A 24,912-nucleotide genomic window follows, 5' to 3' on the forward strand; every position below is an offset into this window, starting at 1 on the left:
ATATATAATTAATATTATAATGAATATAATTTTCCCTAAAATTTATTTTACTATATGTAAAATAACCAGTTTGCATGTAATAAACAGTATTTATTAACTTTTTTAAAGTTACAGTGGGTACCATTTAATGAAAATCACTGCTTTATAACATCAAGTGCTTATTAAAATTAAAAATCAAGGAGCAAATTCAAATGAATACAGTATCTTTATAAAATAACAACTTAATAAGATCAATGTTACTACTTATTAACCTTATGGGGATGGGATGGCCATTATAGTGGCTTGATATCTCCTGTTTGAAAGGATGTCCACTTTAGTGGTCATGTCTTTTTCCCCCATTTTCCAAGCTGAAACGGTGGGGTGAACTGTCAAGTTTGATATCCCTGGAATATTAACTACTTTTCTCTTTCAAAGGTCTTTGTGTTACATATCCGGTTTTCCTTATAATTCCCTTTTCATTCTTGTAGCTTGAGAATTTGAAGGTTACCTCATTTACAATTGTCTTGTAAATTCCTCCCATTCTTTCAAAAACTATATGCACTGCACAAATTTTTCCTTCTGATTTGAAAGCTATTTGCTGCAAAATATTTGCAGCATGAAATATCTAAACAATGCATAGTTCGTGTCATATTTGAACTAGACACTGGATATTTTAAACTGTCAGTTTTTGCTCTTAAGCATTACGTTTTCATGCAAGTTTTTAATATTTATTTAGACTTAAAATTTTAATTTTTCTGCAATTAAAATTTTTACCATTTCCATGTAGTTTAAAAAATCATCACTATATAAATAATTAAAAACTTACTTTTTAACTATTCCTTCCATGGAGAAAATTTTTAAGAATTTAGATAATTTAAATAAAATATACAGCAAAACAAATTAACACTAGAAAGAATATGACAGTAAATAACATTTGTGTTTACTGCGACATTTGCATGATGTTTCTTTGCTGTCGAAGCCATGAATATTTTTAGATTTAAGAAAATATGTTTGTGAAGTCTGTAAAAATTTCAGATGCATTAAAAAATTAGATGGAGACCTGATCATAATAATAATATCTATAAAATAACAGATATGGAGGAATTTTATAACATAACTTCAAACTATAAAAACTAAATTTTTATCACTTTATAAAGGCACTTAATTTGGTAGGATAAATTAAAATCATTACTTAAAATCTCATACATGTTTTTTAATGAGTTATAAAATGGAGAAATAGAATGATGCCTTATATATGTATATATATTGATTCCCTTCTGTGCATCATTGAGTAGTCTGATTTGGAATCAGTTGCACCTTTAAATTTTCCTTCATAAGGAAAACAGTTTAGACAATAATCACTACACTTCCCTTCCTTTTATAAAGGAAAGTCTCTTTTTCAGGATGAAGCAAACTATCTAAAGTGCCATTGTTGGCAACGGCAAGGGACTTTTTAAAAGGGGGAAAGCACAAGTAACGAAAACCCGTCTTTTTAAGGTTCTTACAGGAGTGAAATCCCCGATCTAAAAAGTTTAAAATCAGATAACTTTTAACATTGTAAAGTCACAACCACCAAGTTTGTGTTTCAAGTTAATTGATTTTGTCAGAATCGATTCAGTTTTGCATGTGGAGGTGCAAATGTTAGAATTTTCTTATCTAGAATTGTCAAAATCCCCAACTTTGTGTTTCAAATTCAGTGATTTTATTCAATTTCAATTCACTGTTATATGTGGAGTTGCAAATGCTATAGTTTTTTAATCTGGACATGGATGGGCATGAGTTACAAGAGGTTTGTCAGAACTGGCTCTGACTAGTTGGGGGAAGGAGGGAAACATAAAAGAAAACGATGTGAGGGAGAATCTTTACAAAACACTATCTTTTTTTGCTTATACAAGTCATTCATTTCACTCATCTATATTGTGCTTTTGTTGTTTGGTCATATCTCAAAGTGTCCAGATGCAAGGACTTAGCTTAAAAGATAAAGAAGAATTGTTGAAGTAATATGATGCTTTACCAAAATGTTGCCAATGTGAAGCTTCTGTACAACTCTGAATTTCACAATTTACATTATGAATGTTGCCGTAAAGAAGGGAGGCAATTTCGTATGAACTGATGGCAAGTGCAAATGTCTCACATAAGCAGAAGCGAAGTAGAAAGTCTGCTGATATAGAAATTGCCATCTTGGAGTGTTTTTGAAATGCCAGGAACAAGAACACCACAATGCCACAAGAAATCCTGTATCAAAAGGCAACGGAATTCACCAAATTGTTGGAAGAGGAGTTTGTCTCTACCATTGGATGGCTCACAAGATAAAGAAACAGTTTCGTTTTCAGAGAATTTTATGGAGAGAAACAAGATGCAGACTCTAATGAAGCCAATAATTGGATACAAAAGAATTTAGCCAGACTTTTGCAAGAATACAAATGGCTTCAAATTTTTAACACTGATGAGACTCGTCTTTATTATCAAGCCTTCTTTCAGCACACTTTAATGTTTAAAAGTGAGTCATCAGCTGGTTGTCAGAAACTGAAACAACGTGTTAATGTGTTATTAACATGTAATCTAGATGGAACAGTTAAAAAGACTCCATTATTCATCAGTGCCAGCAAAAACCCTAGTTGTCTGAAAGGTGTCAAGCATTTGACTTATTACAACAATAAAAATGCTTGTACCAACAAGTAATATTTTTAGCAATTTTTTTACAAAGTATCGATAAAGAACCTAGCAGCAAGAAAAATAGTGCTCGTTAGATAACTGCTGCCCATCTAACTGATCTCTCATCGAAGAACATCAAATTAGTTTCATTCCTCCTAATACAATTTGCATTCTTCAGCCATTAGATCAGGGTGTTATAAAAGCATTCAAGAGTCATTACAGGAAGGATGCAATTTAAAATGTTATTATTAAAATTGGTACAACTTATGTGGTTTGTTCTTTTAAGGAAACAGCATAAGTCAATTTCTCTCTTAGATGTCATGCATGTTATTTTAAGTGTGTGGGATAAAGTAATTTCACAAATGATTTAAAATTGTTTTAAAAAAGCCAGCTTCCATCCAAAGCAAATTTCTAGAAACTCTCAAGATGTGCCGAAAGACAAGGGTGACAATTAAGAAATGCATAATGAGACCATCTTTGAATATTTGGGAATGGAGGAAAATATCCAGACTTGCTATGAAAAGAGTGATACAGAGATCAGTGAAGTTATCAGAGAAAACAAAGGAATTGGTGAAAAGGAAAGTGCGTCTGAAGGTGACAATCCTGATCCTGTTCCAACAGCATCAGAGTCTTGACAAGCATTAAAAATTTTTAAAAGAGCTCTTGAACTTAAAGGTGAAAATACAAAAAGTTACAAACAATGTCATGTTTTGGAGACCGCCATTGAAAAGCTACTAACAAATATGCAATAAATTCTAATGAATAAAATTTTTAGATAATGTTTGATATACTTATATATTGTGTTAATCTGTTTAGCATGTTGAAGTAACTACAATTTTTCCGAATGAAAATGACGTTTGTCATCCACAGAAAAAAAAATAATGAAAGTTTTATTTAAAAAAAAAAAAAGTATGTGACTTGCATATTAAACAGAATATCAGAACAGAGTATTAACCTCAGCAGTGGGGTTGTATGCAAGGAGAGAGAGGTTCAGGTATGTGTGCATTTAATTTGTAAAGATCTTATTTTTATATCCCCCTCCCCCAAAGCCCACCAGCAGCCAAGAGATAAAGACGCTGAACATTGGTAGTTCAGTCCGAGGTTCGAATTCCACGAACGGGCTGGCTGCATGGGCATTTTCGTGGTTTTCCCCAAGTGTAACGTGTATACGAGCAAGTTTCCCTTAAAAAGTCCTCCACAAAGGCATCCCTTTCTTTAGGAAGAAGCTTTCATGTGCTTTGCAATAATTGAATAATCCAATTCAATTCCCTCCTCCAAAATATCCAGCCTTGCATCTGTAACCAAAACGAAATCCTGCATGTGGCCCAGCACCACATATAAAACTCAGCTGCTTTATACAATCAAATAAATTCTGAATGGACATGATCCAAATAAGTTTCAGTACTTAAATTTTTTTCCTTAAAAAAACCACTGTGGGGTGTTTTTTTTCTTTTTTTAATCTTGTACTGTAAATTTTTTTCTACAAGTCATTCCCTTCCTCAAATAATGACACAAGAAAAGTAGTTTAGGAATGGAATTCCATTGTAGTGAAAGGCTCATTTGTTACTCTTACAAGGTCTCTGTTAAAGATAAAAACCAAGGTAGATATTGTTACTTTGCTTTTGATCTATAACTATTAATTTAAAATCTTGAATGTCTTATTATGTATATTTGGAAATGCATGCAATTTCACATGAAATGCATGTTAAATTAAAAATTTTATTCATGCCATTCATCTTAAATGTGATTTATGGTACCTTTAATTCAGTTCCCTTTCAGAGGATTTAAGTTTTATGAAAACAGAAATTGATATAGAATCTGCATTAGATTTAATATATTCTTACAATATTTGTTTTTCTGAATTTGACATTTGTACTTCATCATATAATTCTGCATAAGAATACTTGTGTAAAGTATTTTTGTGCAAAAAGCGCTGATAATTTGTTTTAACAATTATTATTTTCCCACTTAGATCTTTGAGATAAGCATAAATTTAAATACTATTTGGGTGTCAATGGGATTAAAAAAATCATATATTTTTGAAAAGGCATGATGGTTATAAATAACTTAATACATGAAATGACATTAAGAAAAGAAGAAAAACTTTCTTGTGAGAAAAATTTTATTTCTTAAATTTTGAATAATTTTTAAAGAATTAAAAAAGTATTAGACATAATTTAACTTGTACCTTAAAAATTTGTTTCAGTAACACTGGTAAGCATTCATTTATGTCTCATGTATGATCAGTGACCAGTGAAAAATATCTCAATAATTTTTTTTATTTAATTACCTTGTTATATTAAGAGGGTCATAAGAAAAGCAGAGCTTAAGTCCTTTGCCAAATATTATTTGTATGTTAATATAATACAAGAATAATTTTTATTAACAAAATGCAAGAACAAAGATGAGGATTTCCCTCGAAATTGCCATGAAATAGTTTTTTTATATTATACAGATAAAAGTCTTTAATCCGGACTCGTCAGGACTTCCACGATTCCGGATTATCAGTTTTTCTCAATTATAGATCATCAATTTAAATCTGGTAAGATGGCATGCAGAAATAATAAAATTAAAAATATGAAACCGTAATTTATGAAATAAAGAGCAATTATGATCTAAAGGGTATCAAAATTTACAAAAAAAGAAAGCTTAATATTTATTTGTTTACTTTAATAAACATTTCTTTCAATGCACGCATGCGTAAAGCATACATTATGCACAGTCGAAATTAGAAAATTGCAACCAGAAAACTATTTTATATGTATTCGTGATATTTATAATGACGAGGAATTTGATTTAAATTATATCAAAGACGGAGTACATTGAGATGATATACTACATTTAGTAGGGAATTATAAGCCGAATAAAATAAAAACATCTGCCCTGAAGATAAGGATAGTGCTGACAGATCAACTTTCAGTTCATTGCGTGCCGTGACGTCTGTTCCCCCCCCCCCCCCCCCGCCAGAGCAGCGTGAAATTGATAAACAGATTTCGGAATGATTAGACAAACAAAAGATATGCCTTTATCCATTTTTTGCAGCAATTCCACTTTTTGTTTGATGGACATCAAAACATGCTTTCGCTTTGTAGATCCTTTGGCAGCTCCAGAATCGGAAACTCTTTTTGACATAATCGAAAGTTCAAGCTTATTTTTTATAAAATTGCTCTAACAGTCTGCAAAAAATAACAAAGCCGGATCCAATTCAAAGATTAAGGAACAATGCAATCTGCAACATTAACCGAAATAGATAATTAGAGAATTTTAGCTTAGCTTATACCGTCCGTCCTACATTAAATGCGCATGCGTAAATGCATGCACAGAAAGTTTGTAGCTTTGAGGTCCGGATTATAGATCATTCCGGATTAAAGACTTTTGACTGTAGTTCCAAATATTATTTACTTGCAAATTCTTTTACAATATACTCATAAAATTTCTTGTAGAATTTTTTTTTTTTTTTTTTTTTTGCTTCCTCTTTTTTTTTTTTTTTTTTTTTAAATCTGAAATATAATTTTTTTCTTGTCTTTGTTTATATTACCTCTAATTAAGACTTTTATTTGTCTTAGCAGTTTATAGGGCAAATACCTAAGTTTTTTCAAAATCCTGAGAGAGAGAGATAGTTTTCAGGACAGATAAGAAACGTGCCAAAGTAAAATATAGAATTAGGCAAAGCAGCAACCTTTTGTTTGGTATAGATGTTAGTTAAGGTTCTATTGATTTCGAGGGCAAATAGGTTTAAGTCCCTTTTCATCAGGAGTAAAGAAATCTGTTGCGAAGTGAAACCTACAGTTGTATTTATATTGCTCCTTTTGGGTATAAATACATCTATACATAATTTTAAGAGAGCATATTATTATTATTAGATCATGTTAGATTGTATCCTATTACATAAATGGAAAGATAAATGTATAAATGCATGCAATTAAATTGTAAAATATAAGTTCTTTTATTACCATAATTGTAAAAGAATTTATATCCTTTTTGCTTTAGGCTTTCTAGTTGAAGGTCCATCTCATGCAGACATAAAATGTTATGATAATGGTGATGGGTCTGCAGATGTAGAATACCTTCCAACTGCTCCTGGAGAATATGCTGTACATATATTGTGTAATGATGAAGACATTCCTAAGTCTCCATATATGGCCCAAATATTGCCAAAAACAGATTATTTTCCAGAAAAGGTAATGTTATGTATTGTTTGTCTTGTATTGAGGTTTAGGTTCATCAGTTATATTATTATCAGATATTATGATCATTATTATTTGTAATCAAGGCATTTAAAATTCCATACATGCTGATTCCATAACTATTAAGTTATTGTGTATATGTATGCATCTGAATTTGCGTACAAATACTAGTGTGTGTATAATGTATTAGATTACCAAAAGTTTCTTTCATTTATTAATAAGTAAAGCATGAAAAATACAGTTTTACTTAATACTAAGTTATATACAATCCATTTTGTTCTGTTATTTCCTTAAATCCCTCTGGGAGATGTATAATGCTCTTTCCAAAATTTTTCAGATTTGCCAGTAACATCTTTTATCATCAGGAAAGTTCTATTGAATGATATGGGTAATAATCACATACAATATGTAGAGAGTACAAAGTTTATATTTAGACCTTTGTATAACTGTTAATCTGGCTTTGGAGGAAAGAATATTCAGAGTATTAATACTACATTTATTTAAAATAACAAATTTAAAACTATTATATAATAAATAAAGTTAATATATAGGATTAATATCAGCCAAGAGGGATAAACTATCTGACAATTAAAATCAGTTTGTAGCAAAAAATTGGAAAAAAAATTAATGGAAAAAAATAAAGATTAAATAAATATTAAACAATAGACCTCTTTGGTCTTTGTCAAGTTGCAACTAAAAAATAGTTATTTTTTGAATTGTATGTAGATCAACTGAAAAAAAAAAAAAAAAAAAAAAAAAAAACTGATAATCAAATAAAATTGTCTGTAAAATAAAAATAATTTAAAGAGAATACATTCAAAGGTAATAAAAATTTTTACATAGTTTTATTAAAGCGATCAAGATGTAACCAGCTCTGATGTGACTTGAAAGAAAATATGTTCATCCGTATAACCCCCTCCCCCCCAAAAAAAATTGCTAATATTCCTTCATCCAAAGCCAGATTAACAGTTATACAAAGGTCTAAATATAAACTTTGTACTCTCTACATATTGTACGTGATTATTACCCATATCATTCAATAGAACTTTCTTGATGATAAAAGATGTTACTGGCAAATGTAGAAGAGTTTTGAAAATTTAGGTTGAAGCTAGATTGATAGAGGGTGTTGCTACACTATCAAATATCCAGCAAGAAATGTAAATGTAGGAGTTCCTCACACATGAAGATAGATGATGTAGTATTTATATTAAGAGTTATGAAAAAGAATTAGTTTAGTATTGTATATGGCATATGGTGTAAAATAAATGCTGATGTTTGACTAAATGATGGAATTCTTAATATTCTTCACATTATTTCTATACAATGTACTGTGTGATCCCAAAATAGCAGAAAAGCAAAAATTAAATAATTCAAATAATATAGACTGTAACATGTGACAAAAATGCACAGAAGAACATAGTTCTTTTTAAATAATGAAATATTTTATCAGAATAGTTATTCTCTTCGTGGACAAGTGATGCTTTAGTTGCATCAAAATTTTGTTCAGTGGCTCAGCATAGTTTGCAATGCAGGTAAAAGATGGCGTATTTCATGTCACTAAAGCCTAACTTAAAATAAATAAATAAATAAATAAATAAAAAATAAATAATTTTACCTAACAATTGCTTTGATTTTTTTCTGTAATCATAACTAACAGTATTATAATCATAAATACGGAATGTCTAGATGTAACAGATGCAAAGTGCCATCTAGTGATTGAAAAACATTCTAAAAGAATGTCTACGTTTGATAATACATATGTGATACACCTGTTTGGTAGATCAATGCAAGTGGTGATGCACTAGTGCATCATCCGGCTACTAGTGATAATTTGTATTGATGCATATATGACACACCTGTCTCCAAAGGGTTTTCAGTTCTGTAGCAATGGCTGGACATCAAATTCAGTTTGTAGCATTTCATAAACAATGGCTGGACGTCAAAACTGTGTCCGCCAGTCATCATGAAACTTTCATGTTGATATTTGAGTAGTGTCCAGTATGCTTTGTCCTGTATTTTGCAAAATGTTTGGACTTATGAACCATGGGTCAGATATGGAATGTTGTTTATGAAGCAGTTAGATCTCTTGTGTTTATCTGAATGCTCCAAACCCTGCACAGCCCTGTATATTTCCTGAGCTCATTGTTGTCAAATTCAACCAAAGCAGGACCATCCACCTGCATTTCCTTTATGGTGAAAGCACTGATCAGAAATATGGAGACCTAGCATGAAGCTCCTTGTGACTTGGCCATGTGGTGATACTGATTACAGTGTCTTACATCATTTCGTATTTTTAATTCATTACATTTGGAAACAAATTGAAAAATGTGCAAATTATAGCCACAAGAATGCCAAAAAAATTGGCTCCTTGCATTGTTTTGATCCTTAATCCAGCATGCTAATCATCCGACTGGCTTCCAAATGCAGCATTTCATAACTTGTACATGTGCACTGTCTGTAACTGGCATGGCTATGCATTTTCTTTTCTATGGTAAGGCATTTTCTTCATCAGGCAGTATGTTGTAAATCGTGGGAAAAATAACATTTAGTGTAATTTTGCAATTGTAATTTCAATGCCATTTTTCTTTACTGAACTTGAGTTTGTTTTTTTATATATAATTAATAGTGATATTACCAATATTTTCTTATCAAAGCTTTGTTTGAATTTTCTTTTGTGTGAAATCTGAATGAAATGTAGAAGAGTTTTGAAAATTTAGGTTGAAGCTTATGGTCCTGGCTTGCAACCAAAAGGTGTTATACAAGGTCAACCCACTGAATTTACTATTGACTGTCGAAAAGCAGGGGGCCAGGCTCCACTTGATGTCAGTGTCATGGATGAAGACTGTAAACCAGTGGAAATTAAAGTCCAGGATAACAAAGATGGCACATTTAAAGCCTCATATCGCCCAACTAAAAATAATAAGCATACTGTCCAAGTAAATTATGGTGCAGTTGCCATACCAAAAAGTCCCTTCAGAGTAAGTTTCTCATAGCCTTAAAAACTATTTTTTTAAACTTTTAGTAATATTTATGTGGTTAACCATTTCTTAAACATAATTTATTTCTTTAATAAAAAAAGTGACTCATTTATAGGTCCATGTTGGCGAACCAACAGATACGAATAAAGTGAAGATTTTTGGACCTGGAGTTGAACCTGGTGTGAAAGCTCAAGTACCAACGCATTTTAATATTGACTGCCGGGGAGCTGGAACAGGTAAGTATTTCATTGTAATAGCAACTTTTTCTTATCTTAGTCATTTGTTTTGTTTTTTAGAAATGCATTTCGATTTTTTTCATTTTAAGGTATTCTAATTTACTTGTTTTATTCTAACACCTTTTAGGGAATGTTCAAGCGAAACTGACAGATGAAAAAGGCACTCTTGTTCCTGTCCAAATTCTAGACAATGAGGATGGAACTTATTCAGTTGATTATGTAGCTCCTACACCAGGGAATTATAAGGTAAAAGTACTTCTGTATCTAAAGTTAAGTTTTCATTTTCTGTCTTCCCAAATTTGTTTGTTTTTAGAAAACTTCAAGTATAGTTCATGCATGCTCATGGAGGGGTTTAATGATTTAATTCTGACTTAATTAGCGCAGTTAATATGTATTACAAGTACTATTCTTAGAAATATTATGCCTATTACCAGTTATATTAAATTTCTGAGTAACATGATTTTTTTTTTTTTTTTTTTTTCCCCTCAGTCGTGTGATTGGAGTCTGCTTTGTTGCATTACCTTATTTCTTAAAATTCTTTGTTCTTAGTTTTTTTCTGTCTAAAAATCATTCTGAACATTATGAAGATGAACACTAAAATAAGTCTATATAAATGAGTATATAATATCTACTGTATGAATATAGCACTTCAAAAGTGGCTATAAAAACTATTTGTGCTTAGAGATTTAAAATATGCGAAGATATCGGTAGGTTTTTCAGTTACATATTTTTAAAGTATGTGCTAACAACTGTGCAAGTTAAATTTTGTGAAATTTTGTGTAATTTACAAGATCTCAGTAAAGTAGATATAATTTTTTTTTCTGATTATTTATATATAATGAGGAGGTGAGCGATAAATATGATATAAGTAGTAAAACTTGCTGAGTTAAATGATAAATTAGAAATGATAAAATATACAAATAGTATATTGTGATGTGAAAGTAGCAAGATAAGTGATTTTGAATGACATTATCATATATTTTACAAATTTTTTTTAATGAATTTTAAAAATTTCATAATTCATGTGCTTTCTCCACTTAAAAAAAAATGCTAGCAGGGAATGGTCTTTATGTACGATATGAATACTGAGGTATGTTTAATATATGGAATTTTATGTTTAGTGGTTTAAGGATAATTATTGTTTCTCGATGCATGTACTATTTTCATATAAAAGCTTTTTTGTTTTGAATTGTATAAATAATATCAATTTGAACCTAACATTATCTGTCTGTTTTTCAAACTTTTCTTCTTATGCACTTGGGCTGTGTAGGTGGCAGAAAGCCAAGAAAATCTGTCTTCAACTGCTTTTATTATTGCAGCTCAAAATAATTTGATTTGTTTGTTAGTCATCATCTCAAAATATTTCTGATAACTTCATAATGGCATCATGTCCTACATGTTGTGATAAATAAACACTATTAAGAATTTATTAAATTGCTAATAATACAGAGTTTTAGTACCTCTAAAAGCTTTTGATTGCTCTCTATCGCCATTCACAGACTAAAGACATATCCATATTTAAAGTTTCCTCATTTAAAAATCTCATTGATTCCTTGCTGTTTTTCTCACTATTTCTAATGCCAGTCAGTAAATGCAGATTTTGCATGTGTGTGTCTTTTTTGTCAGTGTAGTTCATTTGTGTAAATCAGTTTAACCCTTTGCGGCACGGTGTTATCGGTTTGGGCACACCTAAAAACTTCCTTCTGTACACGTAGAAAAATTTAATTGAAAAAGGATTTATAGGTTGCTCTGAACCTTCTTTATTTATAGTAGATGGCAGCTCAACACAAACCAGTCCATATATTTTAGCCATGTTTAGTTTTTTAAGATTCTTATTTTTCAAAGAAATCTTCCGTTTTTTGTAAGGGTATAAAAGAAATTGTTTGAAAAGAAATTTCTGTTATTTTTTTGGGTGTATGCTAATCTCCTTATTCTATATTAGTTTTAAATTTTTACCTTGAAATCTTGCTTAAAGTCAGGTGTTCCCAGACTGGGTTCCTCAGGTGTTCCCAGACCGGGTTCACCGAGAATCTAGGACAACTGAGAGACTGTATTCTTTGTTTCTCTGCATCTCATTGGTCAGTTCATAGAAAGATAGATCCACATCTGTGTTTTATTTCTTGTTTTTCTCTTTTTTTGGGGGGGGGGAAGGGAGAGGACGTTTGGTTATCAACTAACAAATTGTTGGGGTGATTTTCTGAAGGTCAAAGGTAATTTTATCAGTTAGCTGTTTAGTTTTTCACTAGAGCAGTTCTCTTTTTCTCTTTCTCTTTCGTTCAAAGTTTCGCTAGCGCTACGTTCAATAGTTTTGAATTGCAGACGTTTATATAATTTTATTTTATAGTTTATAATTTCTAATTGTAGATATAATATTAGTTTATTTTTTTCGAATTTTTAACTATTTTCCAAATGGATCATAGAGGGCTGACCATTTATGAAGCACTGAAAGTGCTACACGAATTGCTTTCAGATAGTGAATCTGATACGGATTCCTGTACTTGTGCAAAACATGCAATATTGGGTTGTGCTTTTTCAAAGGTGGTGTAACTTTCTTTGAAAAGTACCAGCATGGAAAAAAAAAAAAAAAAATAGACTAAAGGGTAAATATGAAATGTGAATAATGTAAGTATCATATACCCAAGTTACTTTCCCCCCCCCCCCATCGATGTGCATGTAATGATCATATAACCAAAAAAAGAGCTTTTTAGGGAGGGTGTAGAGTAGCAGGTCTTTCTGTGGCACCCTGGGTAATGCTAAATCTCCTATGGTATTCAGAATCTAGTATTTTTTAATTGTAGGCAAAATCTCTTACTCTTTTACACGCTTCTCAGCAATGCTCGTTTCAGCACTCTTTTCAAAGCTCTATTCAGTCAGTATGCCCGCTTTGGGCACATCCACAAAATTAAGACGATAAGTGCTATCTTCACAAAATTTTATTTGTGTACTTCTCTAGGCCTAATTAGACTGCCCACCTTCTTTCTTTCTTTCTTTTTTTTTTTTTTTTTGTTGAAATTCCAACTTTAAAAGGTAGCATGCCAGAAAAGGTTAAATGCATATTGTGCTTTCTGGTAAAGTCATTCAAAATACAGTGAAAACCTCTTAAAGACAATCATATACAATTCAAAATGATTTTCTTTGAAGATGCTTTTTGTAGGGAGTATTATTATTATTATTGATGTATCATTATTTATGGTTTGCAGAAATACTGATAATGATTAAAAAATAATATTGAATATTTTATTCCTGTTATAGTTAATCTAATTATTCCCTAAACATGTAATATTCCTTGTCTTGCATCATTTGATACATCAATACTTTCAGCTTCTTCAAATTTTTTATCTAATTTCTCTTGAACAGAGCTTTGATAAATGTATTTTTTTAGTGCTAGAAGAATTAAAGGGAAAAAATAAAGAGGGGGGAAGCTTTATTTCCAATAATTAAAATAAAGGAAGATATATGCTAATAGACATATAATTTTATCACTTAATGGTATGTTTACTTTAGGTTTCTGTGGCATTTGCTGGAAAGGAAGTTCCTAACAGTCCAATTAAAGTAAAAGTAGAACCACAGGTAGATGTTAGTAAAATAAAGGTGGATGGCCTAGAACCAAGTAAATTTTTTTAAATCTTCTTGTTTCAAATTTTTAAATAATTATGCATTAAATGTCTTTAAATATTTTGCTTTAATATGTAGTAGTAAAATATATAACTTGTCTTTTATGTGATTTTATAGTAAAATTGATGTTCATTGTGACTAATATTTGATTGTGTCAGATATTGCATAGAATTCTGACAAGGGCTATGCAGTGGTTTTTAGTACAGTTTTAAAGTGCAAAATTAAGTCTTAATGAGTTTTTCTGCTGAAATTTTTCTCACTGGAGAACAAAAGCATTTTTTAGTTTTGTATGCTCGTACTTTTTTTGGCAATTTTATTTATTTAAAAATTTCTTGATACATGAAGACTTCAGAATATACTTGAAGTATTTTATGTTTAAAAGAAACATCATATTAATTTTCTACATTCATTTATTAGCTAATAAAAAGGCAATTCAAAAGGAAATTCAGGGGAAAAAAAAGAAAAAAAAAAAAAAAAGGCAATTCAGATAAAATAAAAAGGCAGTTCAGGTAAAATAGATTGAAAATGTAGCTTTTAGTGAATCATAGATACAGTTTTTCAAATATTTCTACTAAAAATTTATATTTTATAAAATCATAATTACTGTACATAAGGTAGCTGAAATTTACATATGCAAATATTTTATCCAAGTGTTTAAGTTAAAACGTAAATGAATGCATTTGTAATTTCTTTCACTACTTTGTATCAGCTACTAATAAGAATACATACTAATTCACACTGGTAGTGTCAATTTAAAGAAGTATCTGATAATAAAGGTATAACATATTGATTTTAAATAACCATTATCAATCATTCTACTTTTGTCAACTTCCACCTGAATGCAAATTATTTTAAAGTTGATTTCAAAGTTTAGCTGCTTAGACTAGTGGTTACTGTGAATTTTTTATGTTTGTAATCAGCTTGCTGGTGAAGATTTACTTGCTGTTATTCGTTGCAAGTAATCAGTCTAGGGAGCCAAGATTTAAGTTAGACTTTGCTAATATTGGGATATTACATTCAGTTTAACTTTGATTTGTGCTCAATAGCTGTTATTTTTCTAGTAAGTTAGAGGAGGGAGCTTTCTTCTGTTAATTTGCAGTTTCTGTAACAGTCAGATCAGCATCATAATACATACTTTTATTTGGATTTTGCTTTGCTTGAGCTGCTTCTAGCAAGAAATGAGATAAATTGAAAATTCATCCGATAGTCTTTTATGATTACTGGATGATTATTTGGTAATTTAAGAAATAAATGCATAAAAGAATATTTTAGGAATGAACTTCACTTTTAACATATACTATAATGTACTGTTAACATTAATTTTTTTTGTGTGTACATGAATAATAATAATTTTAGGCATTTCAGACATGTGAGAGCAAATGCTTTAAGTTCTTCACTGTTGATAGTTGGCTTTAATAAAAATTATACTATCTCCAAAATTTATAACATTTTAGCAAATGAGCAGTAAAAATTATTTTATATGCATCTTCAGTTTTCTTTTCTTCGGCAAGATAGCTTTCTTTTTAAAATATTTTGTATGTTCTAGAAATTTCAGTTTTAAAATTTAATAAAATCAGATTTGATCCTTTCACATTCAGATGCAAAAATCACATTGTAAACTTTTAAATACTGACAATTTTATTATTTAATAACCTTTTATTTGATGAAACATATATCCTTTATACTCTATGTGAATGTTGAGTGTACTAATTGTTGACACACAGTATCAGGAAACTTTTCATCTGAAATTTTTTTAAACATTTTTTTAAATAACATTTTTTTTAAGATTCATTATAAAAATAAAATATTAACATTTTAAAGTAACAGAAGCAGATTTTTTTATGATATGTAAATTATTTTTGTATTATAAAAATCCAGTTCATTTTTAGCTAAGAAATACTCAGGATTCTCTAAAGTTTTTTTTCAATGTGATACATACTAGTAATAAACCTTAATTTTTTTTTTTTTTTCATTTTTCTTTTAGTCATTTGGGACACTGACTGTAAAATGTTAAGTTACTTTTAATCTTGATTTTAAAATTTTTTTACAAGTCTGAGAAAACTATGTATGTCTTTTTTATTTTCAATACAACATTTAATTATTTTAAAACAATTTTTAAATTCAAATCTCTAAAATTCTCACTTTGTTAAGTAGGCTAATTAAATATTTATCTTTTTTTTTTTTTTTTACTTTTCACTGTGCAGCCCTTTCAGGTATTCTTTTTGTATTCCCTTGTGTGTCCAATATATAATGCTTGTACTTTTATCCAAATATATAATGCTTGTACATTTATATTGCATTAGTTCTTTTTTTCTGTTGTATTTGTTATATTTCACAATTATCAATTTACTGTTTCATGCTGCCTTAGTTCTTACATTGTAAGTAGAATGAATACTAAAAATATTAATGTCTTCTATAAGTAGAACTTTCACCTGCATGTTGAAGTACATTACTTTAATATCTCTATAGCAAAAGTGCTTGAATTTAGCTGCTTAACATTTAGTCTGCTCCTGTTTCATAGATCCTTCCTGTCATGAGTAGCATTTTTAACAACTTTTTTAATATGATAACATAATGCATCATCATTTCATTTTTATATTTTTAAATATACCATGATTAGTACATTTTTCTTAATTGTTTGTCATATTAGATATTTGAATCTAGCTTTGCTGATATTTTTTTCTCCTAGTATGTTGTAAATATGAATTTTCTGCTAATGTTAGCTCCAGAAATTTTAAGTTAAATTTTTTAAGAATAAATATTTTCTGCTGAGTAGAGATTATAAAATGTTAAGTAAGAATTCCTGCTGGAAGTTATTAGAGTTCAAAAACATTAAATTTCATAGTTTATGTAAAAACTTTCCTCTCAGTGGAACAGGGATTATAAAATGTTCCATAATAATTCTTGCTTCAATAACGGTAAATTTTCATGATTAGGCTCGAATTATTTGGCATAAAATCCTTTTTGCTGAAACAGAACGAATGTAAGGAAGTAGCATAACATGAAATTCATTATTTGCGGTATTGCCAAAATGAGACTTTCATCTTATATTTTTTCTACTTTCTGTAAAAGGCAAATTTTGATATTTGGATTGGGGGGGGGGGAGAATTGCCATCAGTGCAGTGGCTAGAAACTGTTCTCATATCAAAGGACTGAAATTTAAATCCAAAGTAGAATGCAGATATTTGTGAATAGTTTATACTGGTTTTTCTAATAATTTCAGTTTAAAATCTAATATTTGAAGTTATTACCAGGAGACTGATAATCATGGAAGAAGGGATAGGAGACTCTCAAACTCTATCTTGTTTATTCAGTACTGGGATGGAGCTGGCAAAAGGGTAGTTATTACAGACACTCCTTGTCTCTGTGATGAAAAGTGCATAGGACTCGGCTATAATTGAGTCATATCTCTGTGATCAATAGCAGAACTTAAGATAACCAACAAACTTTTTGATCATTTTTTTAAATTAAATTTGAAATAAATATGAAGTATTTCCTAATTTTAAGTATTGCTAATGTATTATTCCATGGGAAATTATTTTAATCATAATTATCATTTATGCCCTTTTGGGATTTATTATACATTTCTCTTCCTCTTATACTTTTCACAGTGTAAGGTGAAGGATATTAAGCATTACAAATTTTCTCCAGTGTCACCAAAATCGAAAATTTAAATGAGTATATTGAAACTTCTGTTGCTCATTAAAATTTTTGCAATTTGTTTTTTTTGAGGTGTAATCTTTTTTAATAAATTGGTATTTTGAAATTAAAAAAAAAAACTTTTATAAACCTCTTATTTCTGAGAATCAAGAAAGAAAAAATAGCAGATGATATACATGTGCAGAGAAAGAGAGGTGCTACTATTAAAATATTGTTGTTAATTTTACAATGGGTTCTTGTACTTTTTTTAAGAATTTAAATGTATGAGTGACACATCATTATCAGATTACACCAGAAAAAAAATTAATATAAATAATATTGGAGATTAATAAAAATCTTTGATGTTAAAAAAGATAATTAAAAGCTAAGATAATATGAAATTTTTGTGTTGTGCATTTTTGCTAATGATCTGCAGTTCCATGTTTTAATATAAATTACTTTTGGTGCATTGTGAATTTAGTTTTTATAAGTATTTTCATACTGGATACTGAGGATGAAAATTTACCATTTTTTAAAGTTTAAATTTGGACTTTACATATTATTGAGCATTAAAACCACAATATTAGAATATACAAACCTGTTTGGCCTGAAATCTGTGCAATTTTAGACTCAAAGCATGGATATGGTTAATAATATATTCATATCACTGAAACTATGTTAAACCTATAAATTTGTAAAATTGTTAGCTTGGAAAATAGTATATATGTGAAGGGATAATCAGTTTGAGAAGGCAATAAAAGTTCTGTTTTTTCTTAGTTGGTATGGAAGCAAGTAGGGGGCTGTTCACAGGCTGAAGAGCATGCTATTTTAAACCCCCGGCAAAGCATGAAGTCTTGTAATTGCAGTGCGTTTGCAGAGGGGAAGTACCTTAAAATCACTGGCTGTTGAAAGCTCTACTGAGAGATTAAGGGATGTGATTAAGTGATAAAACATTTTAATTCCATATTGGAGACTAATGGGATCTTAGGCATTTAATGGGGTATTATTGATCACAGGGAATAAATGGAAGTAAAAGCATCCAGTGGAATTTTGACCTTGATGACTGGTACCTATGACTAAAATTGTGTACATGCATTATATCGAGGGTTAGCTAGGATTAAAAAGGTGCAAATGTATTCCATCTTTGAATATCAGGTTTAATTAGGGAGGATCAGCGCTGGGATTTAAAGTAAGAAATGATAATAGCACACATCTTTCATGTGAATAACAAATAATATATATCTTTCAATTTCTAGTGTAAAACATCATGAAAACAACTTAGAAAATATATGTAGGGTAAAAAAGCAAAATACTGCAGGTTTGTCACTTTGGGTGATACTGTAGATATATAAATCATGCATGAGTGTAGTACTGACTTATGCCTCATAAAACAAAGCCAATATAAAATACTTGAAGTGTATTCATTTGGATTTTTCTCACTGCTGTGAATGTTTCATTGAAGAACATAATAGTGATAAAACCAGGATCCATGATTTGAAAAAAGAAAGAATTGTAACATCAGGAGAACAAAGAGGCATTTTTCTATCAATACACCAATGCTTGTAATGGACAAAATCATATGGCACTGATGAGAATGTGGCTTCCATCATAAGAGAGATTAACATGAGTATGAGGAATTACAATAGCAATCAGCAGATAAATGAGAAGGTAGCTTAACTGTATGGTGTGCTTGTCTAAGAGAGCTGGAACAGTTTTATCATCTATCAGGATGTGTTACATAATAGCCATATGTTCAATTGCACATTGGGACATTGCATCTAGAGAGCATTTTTGCTGTGTGGCCATTGCATTGTTTATACTGATTCATAAGACATAGTCTTCTGCAACTGCATTATTTGAAAGAATATAACATATTGTTATGAATTTAGTATGTATGTAGATATATTTAGTGAAATTATAGTATTTTTTTGTATAATATAACATGCGAATTTAAATAACCCAGGAAAATGCTGGGAAGTAAGAATACAGGGAGAAGTCTATTTAACAATGAATAAATGGCTATCTCACTTAACTGGTGAGATATTGCCAAATGGTGATGGTTTTGCCGCCAGATTTGGTGAGAAATTACTAAGTCTCCAAACCTGCCGACATTTTGGTCCAGTCCCTGTGTAACTGTAATGGATATTGTAAGTGAATAACTGTAATTGATCCTCTGTGTAACTGTAACAGTATTCAGCCCTCATATGCCTTTTTGGTAATTTCGAGAAGTACTAGAGATTTATTAATGGCCAGGGAAAGACAATACAAGACTGGAGAGAGGATTAGTTTCTCAGTTGTTAGTTCAAAGCTGAATTTGGCATACTGGGATATGCATGAGAGCTTCGCCTTTTAGATGCGCTTTGCATTGCATTGTGTTTTACATTCTTGGTAGTTTGAAGTGTAAATACGGATTGTGTCTAAGATACTGGCAAGAGCTGTATGACTATTTTTATGAAAATTTTTAGAACCTTAAAGTGTTTCTTTTGGTAAAATAAATTTTATCAAGCTATCATCAGTTCTATGTGTATTCAATCTGCTATGAACTGATTCATGCATAACAGTTACACAAAATATCAAATGTACATGGATTTTTATATCTCTAACAGACATCAATTATCCTTCTTGTGCATGACCATGTAGTCTTAATTATTTCTGCTTATAGTAACAATATGAGATACTATTTATTTTGTAAATTATTAGCCTAACAGAGTTTATTTTAATTATTTAATTTTTAACCCCTTAACTCCTGTGGAAAATGTACAAGATTCATTTCCCAATGCCACGGTTTTCACACAGGTGCACGTAGTTATGCAATGTATTAGGGGAAAAATAAATGTAAGTTTTACTTTCTAAGAACTGTTTACTTTCACAAAATAAAGAATAAAAGAAAAAATGAATGCACAAAATTTAATGTTTTGAGTAAAAGTATAATAAAAAGTTGTAAGTATAATAAAAATATTGTTTTTATAATAAAAAAGATCCCTAAAATGGAGTTTCGATCAATTCATTTTTAGACCAGTAAAGTGTAATATCAGGTTTCAGTGATATACCTTGTGAAATCAGTATGCCTAAAAAAAAACATATATTTCTTGTGAACTGGTTCAATGCCACGATTTTGTTCTTGATTTTTCGTTTGCAAGGTGTTGGTTCATATACTCGTCTGCAAAACGGTTAGTTTCAGTAACAATATGAAGCACAAGCAGTTCATCAAAAAATAATTCAAAAAAGATAAATGGGTTTGAAACAACCCATTATATCTTTCTTTATTCCTAGAACCTACTACAAAAAGTATACAAAAATGGAGGAAACAGAATAAAAAAAATGTTTTACTCAAACAACACCAGCCAATACTGCACAGTCATTAATTTCACCACTTTAGACACACCCCTCTCTCCAATTTCTCCCCACACTTCTCTGAAATAGTATCCTCCTTCGCATACTTTGACAAGGTCATTGTGGTGTTGCATTCCAAAGCTTTGCGAATAATTTTACGGATAGCAGCGCAAAGCAAAATGATAGTAGTTTGGAAAAGCGTATATATACGCCCAGGGCAGTTAATGCATCGGCTGAGCAAGGCATATATATACGCCCGTGGCAGTTAAGGGGTTAATACATGGTCTTCAATATTGCTGTCATATCATTTCAGGCATTGCACTTTTAATGATAGGCATTAAGGTACTTTGTTGCTCTTTCTATGCTCTTTATTGGTAATGTGTTGGCTGCCTGATTATTTTTCTGTTCTTTTCTATCTTGACATTTTCCCCCCTATCTTTCATTGTTTTGCTATTAATGTTTTTTTTTTAATTATTAACCGAGCATATGAAATATAGCTTTTTGAAAAGTGAAATAAATATAAAGTAACAAAATCCAAATGAGCCCTTTTTTAAGAGATTCTTTTGATGAATATAGTGTATAAAGTTAGGTTTTTCATTTATGGGAATATCTTCCTAAAATTCATAATTTTGGAGTATGCATAGCTACTGCATTTATATTTTTAACTTTTCCAAATATTCAATATTGCATTATCTTTGCCTAATTTTAAAATGCATGATGATCCTTGGATTTTCCTTAGCATGCTGTTTACAAGATTTTTGCATTCAATACTGACAAAGTGTACTTGCCATTTAAGTATTAAGAATGTCATATTTTATCAGCATGATATTATGTCAGATTGCACTGCATAACTAGCATGAGCATAATTCCATGAAGTAACCCTGTGTGCTGCTTACAACCTTAGTGTATTAAATTTAGTGCTGAAGATGACATCTGGGTTGAAATGGATACACTCTCGCCCAATCAGCGGCTCCTATAAACTCCCTGCAACAATTCAGAGTGATAACCAAAGGTGCTGGTGTCAACCAAGCTGATTTTGCTGTCTCTATAACCAGTCCTTCAGGCCGTCGAGTAAAAGCACACATCATTCCTACTGCAGAAGGTTTTCTAGTCAACTTTACTCCAACAGAACTGGGTCATTATTTACTGAGCATATCATTTGGTGGAATTCCTCTGACACCTTCTCCTTACTGTTTGATGTGCATGTCCAACGCTGATTCAAGCAAAGTTCTGGCATATGGCCCTGGTCTTGATCAAGGACTTGTAAATAGGCCAGCTGAATTTATTGTTGATACAAGAGGTGCAGGTCATGGAAACTTGGGGATAACTATTGAAGGTCCATGTGAGGCAGCTATTAATTGCAAGGACAATGGTGATGGCACTTGTTCAGTTGCTTATTTCCCAACTGAGGTGGGAGAATATATCATCAACATCGCCTATGACAGACATCACATACAAGGATCACCATTTGTTGCCCTCATCACATCTGATGTGGACGTCTGGAAGATCAGAGTACTGGGAAATGGCATCCAGCCCCAGGGTATGGCAGTTGAACCCTGGCCAGGCTCTAAATATTTGCATGCTTTTATTCATTAAATGTACATTTTGTGAGTTTATTATTGTTTTAAGAAAAAATATGCTGCTTAAAAGGCCTGGCTTATAAAATTTTGTGCTTAGTTCAGTAACTTAGCTTTCTAACTTTTAAAGCTTTTAAATCTAATATCAAATATTTAAATATATAGTTCTCTGCAAATTTAGCTATAGGGAATAAAACTTGCATGAACTTTTAAGCTATTATTTATTGGCAAGAATATTCTTAATTTTCTGTAAAACTCTAAAATGAAGAGAAATAAAAAGTTCAATACTTTTATTTTGTATGTAATCAAATAGTAGCTAATCTAATTGCTGAACAAAAGAAGTGTGTGCATATATATGTAACCAGCAAAGTATGAAATCCATCATTCTATAGAGTGCCAAAAGCTGGCAGGCAATGTATGAAATGATTAAATGTTTCACACATTGCCTAGGCATTTTATAGAATGTCAAATGACAAATCGCAAAGTATGAAATGCATCTGTGATTCTTTTCAAATAACAAACTACTAACCAGAAGTTAATAAATGATGTAAAAGCCAAAATGTCTGCTACAAAGGAAGCATGGAACCATTGGTTGTTGAATCGCTATGATGTGATGTTTATGGAAAACAAAGATAAACTCATTTATCCTATTAAGGAAAGCATTAATTATTTCATGTTCTTCATGAAATTCATTTGGCTTTTGGGCATGGAAGACGTGACAGAATATTGAAGAAATTTTAACTGAATGCCATGGAATGATATTGAACTGTACATCCACCTTTGTGAGCCCTGCCAGGAAAAAGGTATTAAAAAGGGCATTATTATGAAACTTAAAATGAGTTTTCTTAATTTAATTCCTGTTGTCAGGTAGATCTTATTGATTTCCAGTCAGATAGAAAAGAAATTTATTATGGTGTACCAAGATCATTTCACTATTTTTTTTTCCATGTATTTAAAGTAAAAGTTTTTTAGTAGCAGACTTTCATTATTTTTTCAAAATAACATTTGTATTTTTCAGAAATGAACGTCTTTTAAATAGTTTATCATGACTTTTTTTTATGCTTTTTCTCGTACTTTGCTTAAAGCACATTTGTCATTCTATAAAATGCCTAGGTAAAGTGTATAATAATTCTCATATTTTATACTTTGCCTAACAATGCCAGGCATTCTATAGAATGCTGGCATTTCATACATTGCCAGTAGCATATATGGATAAGATTTTGAACCGTAAGTTAGTTGAACATTGGACATATAGACACACATAAAATTCTGGGTTTTTGTTTAGTAATTCATGTATCATATGTATATTATATAGTGATCTAATTTATATATATTAGGACTACAAATATTTATTATATTAATTATATATATTTATTTGGACTACAATTTATATATATTAGGACATTTCATTAAATGCAAACTTAAGAACCTTTAATGTTTTAAGGGAAACTAGGAAAAAAAAAAAAAAAAAAAAAAAAAACTAGCTAATAATAAAAAAACTAGTAAATATCTAGTTAATGGTATTCAAATCAATAATATAAAGTCTCTAGCTATAAATAAAATTTATAAAAGAGGTTAAGTAACATCTTAAAGACAACTGAATCAAATAAAAATTCTTGTTAAGAAACTAACAGCTTTCATTAAAATTAATTTTAAATATCTGATGTGGACACCACTTGACTTCATTGTATGGCCTATTAAATTATACACATTTTTTCTGACACTTCATTTAAACTTATTTCCACAAATTTTATTAGAGATGCATTTTTCATTCCATCAACTCTGTTCTCATTTTGCAGTAAGGCAAAAATACATAAAAATTCAAAATATCTTTATTAAAAATTGAAAAATGCAGAAAATCCTAAAACTTCAAAAGAGCTTCAATTGTAAACAAATGGTGGTCACATTAGACGTAGCACTATTTAAACTTCTAAAATTGTTGATAATTCTTTAACTATTGCATGTAGATGAAGTAAAGGCTTAAAAAACTTAACCAGAACATAACATAATTCAGTCATTTTCAAAGCAAAAAATTCACAATTTACCAACATATAAGAATAAAAAACAGAGATCATCAAACCGGGTAAGAGGATATGTGTGTGTGTTTGTGTATATATATATATACACGTTTGATGTGGACGATTGCAATAAGAAAGGGAGGTGCACAACTAAATGTTATAAAAGTTCCCGTATTCAAAATTTTAGCATTCTAATGGCTTATCATTTGAGACAGATACATACATATGTATAGATGTCATGAAAAAGTATCTAAATCCATTTTCGGAAAAAGTCTTTATTCTGTGTGTATGTACAAATGTCATGCAAAAGAATCATTTAAATGGATTCAAGAACTGTCAAAATGGATATTTTCATTGAAATATGATATCCAAAGTTTTTCGCGATAACAGTACTTTTCTTCGTACAAGTACGTAATAAAGAAAACTTAGAAATCAGAAATGTAAAGAATTTTTGAAGATATTAAAAAATTTTAAAAAATGGTAAAGAGAACATGAAATTATGATATTCATGGGATATTGTCTTTTAAACTGTATGCAAATTTGCCTAAATATTGGATAAGAAGGTACGTAAATTAAGAATAGTTTGCTTCTCATTAAGAAAGTTTGTGCATTATAAACATGTGAAAATTATATTTACGATAACATTCATGTGAAGAATATTATGTTAAGATAGTTAAACATTTCACTGTATTCAA

At 30.2% G+C, this 24,912-nt stretch overlaps 1 protein-coding gene across 2 annotated transcripts in view; it reads left to right on the forward strand.

The window, feature by feature from the left end:
• The window catches only part of LOC118189897 (filamin-A-like), a 341,851-nt gene that overhangs the window by 168,914 nt on the left and 148,025 nt on the right, over positions 1-24,912 (forward strand). The window contains exons 11-16 of one of the 2 annotated variants that reach the window (XM_035360600.2): positions 6,625-6,815; positions 9,539-9,799; positions 9,915-10,035; positions 10,163-10,281; positions 13,540-13,645; positions 21,590-22,162. In XM_035360600.2, the coding sequence (XP_035216491.1) occupies positions 6,625-6,815; positions 9,539-9,799; positions 9,915-10,035; positions 10,163-10,281; positions 13,540-13,645; positions 21,590-22,162 (1,371 nt within the window). The remainder of the gene's footprint in view (positions 1-6,624; positions 6,816-9,538; positions 9,800-9,914; positions 10,036-10,162; positions 10,282-13,539; positions 13,646-21,589; positions 22,163-24,912) is intronic. The other variant, XM_035360601.2, reaches the window with a different exon arrangement.

This window comes from Stegodyphus dumicola, chromosome 10 (assembly GCF_044657685.1).
Source record: "Stegodyphus dumicola isolate Sdum_Otavi_A_Nest chromosome 10, ASM4465768v1".
NCBI lineage: Eukaryota > Metazoa > Arthropoda > Arachnida > Araneae > Eresidae > Stegodyphus > Stegodyphus dumicola.